A 7123-nucleotide genomic window follows, 5' to 3' on the forward strand; every position below is an offset into this window, starting at 1 on the left:
GATAATTTATTTGGAATCATGATTACATCCACCCAAAATTATTCCAATCTTTTCAGAATATTTCACATCCTGGCATTCTTAGTTCCCAACCCTCGGTCCTCTTGCAATGACAATAAATTAAAACCCATTTATATTACTTGTGCCCATAATTATCCAGTCTCTTACCAATACCTCTTGCACTGAGATAAAATATCATCATTTTTGATCTTCCATTAATTTCCTCCAGATTAGACTCTTTGTTAATATATTGTTATGCTGCTATCATTTAAATTTGATCCATTTTGATAACATACTATCTTTATCCAAATGACTGCTCTTTTCCTAAACATTGTTATACATAATTCTAACCTTTTCCCTCCCTCAAATCTTTCTCCATTGCCTTTTTTAAAGCATGAGCCACATTTTCCAATTTACTGCTGGTTCCATACCAGTTTAAGTGGATGGGAAAATATGTTATACACTTTGAAATAAAAAAGTTGATTATTATTTTTATTACTAACATTATTTAAATGGAATGAGACTACAAAATATTGTATTACAGAGAGAACAGGAGGCCCTAATGCATGACAGAAAATGATGGCATGCAGGTAGAGCAAGTAATTAGGAAGGCTAATGGGGAAGGGGGGCTGCGGCATCACACTCACAGGCGGGGGGGGCGAGGGAGACGGGGTGGGGAGAGAAGAGGGGAGGGAGGGGAAAGGGAGAGGAGGGTCCAGGAGAGATTGGGGAGGGAGGGAGGGAGTAGGCGGGGGAGGAAGGGTGGGGGAGAGGGGGGGGGGAGAGCGGGGGGGGGGGGGGGTGGAGAGGGGGGAGAGGGAAGGAGGGGGGGGAGTGAGGGAGAGGGGGAGAGGGGGGAAGAGGGGGGGGGGATGGGGAGTGGGGGGGGAGGGAGAGGAGGGGGTCACTGTAGGTGGGGGGAGGGGGGGGGGGGGGGGGGGGGGGGGGGGGTGGGGGGAGGGGGGAGGGGGGGGGGGGGGGGGGGGGGGGGGGGGGGGGGGGGGGGGGGGGGGGGGAGGGGGAGAGAGGGAAGGAGGGAGAGAGGGGGGGAGAGGGGAGGGGGGAGGGGGAGAGGGGGGGGGGGGGAGAGAGGGGGGAAGAGAGAAAGGGGGGAGAGAGATAGAGAGGGGGGGGGGGAGAGAGACAGAGAGAGGGAGGGGGGGAGGGCGGGGGGAGGAGAGGGGGAGGGGAGAGGGGGGGGGGGGGGGGGAGGAGGGGAGGGGGGAGGGGGGGGGGGGGAGGGGGGGGGGAGGGGGGAGGGGGGGGGGGAGAGAGGGGGGAGAGAGAGGGGGGGGGGAGAGAGGGGGAGAGGGGGAGGAGGAGAGAGGGGGAGCAGGGGGGGGGGGAGAGGGGGGGGGGGGGGGGGGGAAAGAGAGGGGAAGGAGAGAGAGAGGGGGGAGAGAGGGGGGGGAGGAGAGAGAGAGGGAGGGAGGGGGGAGGGGAGAGAGGAGGAGAGGGAGGGGACATAAAGAGATGGGGAGTGAGGAGGGAGATAGGGTGCGATAGAGAGAGGGGGCGATAGAGAGAGGTGGAGAGAGGGAGGGAGAGAGAGGGAAGGAGAGGGAGGAGAGGGGAGAAGAGGGGATGAGAAGGGCGGAGAGGAAGGGGGAAGGGGGGGGGGGAGGAGAGGAGGAGAGAGGGGGAGAGGAGAAGGGGAGGGAGGGGGAGGGATAGGGGAAGAGTGAGGGTGGGAGAGGGGGGGGGGGGGTGGGGAGGGAGGGAGGTGAGAGAGGGGAGGGGGGGAGGGGAGGAGAGGGGGGGGGGGGGGGGGGGGAAGGGAAGAGGAGGGGCGGAGAGGAGAGAGAGGGGGGGGGGGGAGACTTAAAGTCACACAAATTTATTTTCCCAGTCATAAATCTCTGGAATTCTCTATTCCAGAGTTGTAAGCGCAGAATCATTGAATATATTCAGATTGACAGACATCTCAACGACAAAAGAATCTGGATATGGGGAGAGTGCAGAAAAATGGTGATGAGGTCAAGACTGGATCAGCCTTGACCTACTTGACTGGTGAAGTAGGCTCAAAGAGTGAACTGGCCTGCCCCTGTTGCTTATGTTCTGCTTATTAGCCCCAAAAGAAAATAGTGCCATTTTCCACACATTCCTTGATTCACTCTTTGGTCTGCTGGAAGAAGAACATGAGCTGTGTCGACAGATCATTACATACAAAATGCAGTGAGAGGTGACTTCCTTTTAAAAAAAACTTGGGTCAACTGCCCATCCCAAATTGCCTTTGAACCTAACATTAGATCATTTTAAACGGCATTTTAAAGACAACCACATGATCTGAACTCAAACATGTCAGAATGGATAAGAATAGCATAATTCCCTTCTGCAATGTATTAATGAATTAAGACCATCTGGCACTTTTTGTGACCAACTCCACTAAGACAACTTGTTGTCCCCCGTTTCTCTCCCCCCCCCCCCCCCCCAGATTTCAGATTGAGATGCTGGATCATTAGTATGATAATTTAACTGCACTGCCACAAGATGTGACAATTGACAAACACTGTATGAATTCACATTGGACAAAACGAATAACTATATATGCCCTGCCAATATAGTCTATTACTTACCATTAATGATGCCAAGAGGTTTGAAAGAAGCCGTTGGAGTAACAGTGTTTGTTGAATCAATGAAATTAAGAGATGCACAAAATAAACCTGAGAGAACATTACTCAGTTCCTTCCAGGTGGTGTCAACACTGTAAGAAAAGGGTTGAAATTATAACTGGTCTAAAATTAAACATTTAATTCAATAGTTACCTCTATATTTCAGACCTTTGCCCATTAAGGACGGATAAATTTATGTCATATCAGACTCAAGGTATCAAAATGTTCATTATCTGCTTACACTAAATTCAAAACAAGTAATCCGATTTTTAAAAAGGCTAATGTGCAGCCCTGTTGTCCTATCCAGTGTTTTCCCAATGTTCAATTTAGCGAGAACAATAGTGATTAACAGTATAAAAACAGATTAGCTTTAAAACACTTCATTTAGTCAACGAAAGCTTCCTGTAATCAGCCAAGCAAATGGAGTTCATAAAGCAACTCAACAATTCTGATATATCCAACAGAAAATGCAACTGATCAACATCAAATTCATTTCTGACGATTCCATGCTGAAATAAGACTTGAAGATTTAATGATGTGCCTAGTTCAGCAAGTTATCAGAGCATTTCCAACATTAAGTGATGGTTTACAAGGATCTTGCACATATCTCTAGTCTCCCTTTTCCCTGACTGTCTGAAGAAGGGTTTTGACTCGAATTATCGCCCATTTCTTCTATCCAGAGATGCTACCTGTCTCGCTGTTACTCCAGCATTTTGTGTCTATCTTCGGTGTAACCAGCATCTGCAGTTCCTTCCTACACATTGCGTCTGATTAAGGTTTTTGCTTGAAACATTAACTGGTTTGGAAAACAAAGAGGGCTACACATGTCTGCAACGCTTACGTGGTGTTCCTAACAGCTGTCAATGGATTCAGTGGATCTGCAATGTTGATAAGTGGGCAAAAGCTGGGTTTTCAGCACCACTGATACATGCATTTTTGAAGATACACATATACATGTTTGCTTCCTTAGTGCTATACTAGCTCTTTAGAGCAATCCCATTTCGGTCATTTATTTCCATGTAATCTATTTAAAATTCCTTAATTTTCCCACCTGCCGTTTACACTAGGGGTAATTTGTAGAGGCCATTTAACCTACAAATGTGGGAGGAAATCAGAACATCCAAGGGAGACTTGTGTGGCCACAAGGTAAAAGGCGCAAACTCCACACAGACAGGACTAGTGTTCAGAATTGAGCCAAGGTCACTGGTGCTGTGAGAGAACAGCAATATCTTTATGTAAGATATTAAGATCGGGTAGATGCACAGTCTCTTGCCCAGAGTAGGTGAATCGAGGACCAGAGGACATGGGTTTAAGGTGAAGGGGAAAAGATTTAATAGGAATCTGAGAGGTACCTTTTTCACACCAAGGATGGTGGGTGTTTGGAACAAGCTGCCAGAGGAAGTTGTTGAGGCTGGAATTATCCCAACATTTAAGAAGCAGTTAGACAGGTACATGGATAGGACAGGTTTGGAGGGAGATGGACCAAATGCAGGCAAGTGGGGCTGGTGTAGCTGGAACATGTTGGCTGGTGTGGGCAAGTTGGGCCGAAGGACCTGTTTCCACACTGTATCACTCTATGATTCTAAAGTAGGGTTAGAGATCATGGAGCAAAATGCAGTGTTTATTCAGGAATTTTATTCTTATTATTTTAGCACCATTATAAATTCCTGTAAAAACAGCAAACCTGTGATAGTTTAATTACACATGACAGCTAGTGAAGGCACTACAGTCTCTCCAAAAAGATCAGACTGTCCAAACATTTTGCATTATTCATCTGAACTTTCAACAAACTTAAAACCAAGAAACATAAGAGGTTTAAAATATTATCAGATTACATCATTTGATCATTGGCATGGCATGGATGCTCTGGCAGAGGCCCTTCCTGTGTTCCCTGGCTCTGGTGACTCCACCCTGCTGGCTGCCTTCAAAGTTAATAAGGTGCCTTTTGGTCAAAGCACAACAGCCTATTCAATCCTGCACAACATTCCAGCTCCAGAAGAATGCCACTGTGATTGAGGCTGTCTTGGATAGAATCCTTGTATTACTTTCTTGCACGCCCTTGGTCTCGTGGCCCAGTATTAGAACTCTGCAAAGGAGTTAACATGACATTCTGGGCTGTCCATATGGGTTACATGACCCATCTATCACAACAGAGCCCTTAGGATTCTGGCATCAATGTTGACCACACCAGCCCTATCCAGACCTCCACTTTTGTCACCCTGGCCTGCCACTAGTTGCCCAGATATCAGAGATCTCATGTGCAAACAGTTGAGTTGTCTGATGTTTCCTGTAAAGTCGCATAGCCAAAAACTCTCATAGCCAAAAAAGGCTTGTGAGTGCGACTGCTTTGTACACTTTGATCTTGGTTGACAGTGGGGACATGTTTTATTGCATGATAATGCAGTGGACCAAGCGACTGACTACTGATTTGAGCTGCTATTTCCATGTCAAGTCACCAGAGGAGATGACATTTCCCAGGTACTTGAAGTGATCAACTGAAGCCATCAATGCTTATGCCGAAAGGATACACGGCAGAGCTTGGAGCAGGTTGGTGCAGGACCTTGATCTTGTTGAGACTCGTTGTAAGACCTCAGTATAAGGCTCCAACAAACTTAAAGATGACTTGAAGGCTGAATTCCAAATGTGCCATGATGGCCCGTCTTCAGTAAACAGTCATCAACAGTCATTATTATCAGATAAATGTGTCAAAGAGGACTTGCTACTTACTCTGTAACGGATGGCTGAAACCAGACCCAGAGTTCTGCACCTGGTGGGGCCTGTAAGAAAGGTTGCCCCCATCCTGTCCGCCTCCAAAAACCATGAGTGAAAGAAAGATGCAGCTCACGTACAGCGAATTTGGAGAGCACCTGCCCCAGTGACTTTGGAAAGAGCCTGTAGTGAGAGACTGCAGCCACAAACTGGATATTAGCATCAGTTGCAAATATAAAACTATAGCTGAGCATCATTATCACAGTACAATCTTGTGAGGAATTGACAAGGGAAGTGGAGAACTTAAATCCAAATTAAACATTTTTTAGTGAGTTAAATGAACAGCCCCACCAACTATAACCGTTAGTTGTTGTTCTTGGCAGTCCCTTGGGATCGAGAATAACTTGCTTTCACGCGGTTTTATGGGGTCTGTGGTGACTGATGAGGCTAATGTGGAAATCGTAGTTTCTTCATCAGATGGAGCGTGTGAATTTAGTACGGTGTGTATTTAGGTGTGTATTATAAGAGCATGCACTCTTATCACCAACTAGGCAGGGCCTTGTGGGTTTCATGGCTACAAGGTTCCCCAACACCACAACATATGCTCCCTCTTCACTTTGAGCAGCCATGGGCCAGAGATACCCAGGAATCAGTCAGAACATTGTGTTTCTTCAAGGAAGCTTTGAGCACATGGACAGAACCAGAGCCAAGATTCAGTGCTGATCTCTGGTACTATTTGTGTGTTTGCACCTTCTCCCTGTGATCGTGTGGGGTTCCCTTGGGAGCTTTTTTTCTCCCGCGTGTCAAAAAGCAGATTCGTACATTAATTAGCCACTGGTGTGTAGATAAGAAGGAGAACTGGGGAGCATGTTGATGAAAAGTGAAGAGAATACAAAATGGTGTGAGTGTATGTAGGACAGTGTGCCAAAGTGCCTGTTTTCTTGCTTTATGTCTCTATGTCTATGTCACTGGGTCTGATCATGTTTGTCTGACAACCTCGTTCAGTTACATTACTGGAAATAGCACCAAAACCTCCATCATCTTCCACTATTACCTTCCCTCCTCCAGTAACCATTCCTCCAGAACACACCCTGCCCAGGACATACTCTCGCACACTCCAGTGATCATCCCTTTACCCCACCTTCTCCCACGTTGCAATACCCATCCCTCCACTACAAATGAGCCACTCACCCGTCCCTGCTGGCTCCCCTCTCCCGCCCTGGATGCCACCTCCATGCCTGCTCCTCCCTCCCCCCCACTCCCCGGTCTGCACTGCTCCACCGCCGGCCCCAGTCTCCACTCACCCCGGCTCTTGCCGCCGTCTCCGTGCCCCAGATCCACATCCCAGCGGGTGCGGAACTGGAAATTGGCCGCCACATCGCCGCTGCTGAGCGGCTTCAGCACCAGCTCCTCCTCGAAGCGGTCGCGCTGCGCGCACTGGCCCGTGCCCAGCGGCAGGGCTGATCTGGCGGCCGCCAACAGCCCGACGGCGAGGAGTAGGCGGCTGCCCGGACCAGGCCCCATCGCCATGGGAACCGCCATCACCCTCCCGGCACTTCCGGGTCGCCTGCTCAACCGGCACTTCCGGGATGCGGAGCGCGGAGGCGACTGATCGGTTCCGCCCCGGCAGCTCACTCACACCAGCGGTGTGTATGTAAACCGCTCTATGTTCTTTGATGACTATTGTGTAAGAAGCAACTGCAGATGCCGTTTTACATCGAATATAGACACAAAAAGCTGGAGTAACTCAGCGGATCAGGCAGCATCTCTGGAGAGAAGGAATGGGTGACGTTTCGGGTCCAGAC

At 48.7% G+C, this 7123-nt stretch overlaps 1 protein-coding gene across 1 annotated transcript in view; it reads right to left on the reverse strand.

The window, feature by feature from the left end:
- Positions 1-6891, reverse strand: part of pigt (phosphatidylinositol glycan anchor biosynthesis, class T) — a 28785-nt gene extending 21894 nt beyond the window's left edge. Inside the window, exons 1-3 of the mRNA XM_055652035.1 lie at positions 6623-6891; positions 5337-5514; positions 2574-2701 (exon numbers count right to left, since the gene is read on the reverse strand). Coding sequence (XP_055508010.1) covers positions 2574-2701; positions 5337-5514; positions 6623-6860 — 544 coding nt within the window. The 5' untranslated portion in view covers positions 6861-6891. The remainder of the gene's footprint in view (positions 1-2573; positions 2702-5336; positions 5515-6622) is intronic.
- Positions 6892-7123: the final 232 nt, after the last annotated feature.

This window comes from Leucoraja erinacea, chromosome 21 (genome assembly GCF_028641065.1).
Source record: "Leucoraja erinacea ecotype New England chromosome 21, Leri_hhj_1, whole genome shotgun sequence".
Taxonomy (NCBI): Eukaryota; Metazoa; Chordata; class Chondrichthyes; order Rajiformes; family Rajidae; genus Leucoraja; species Leucoraja erinaceus.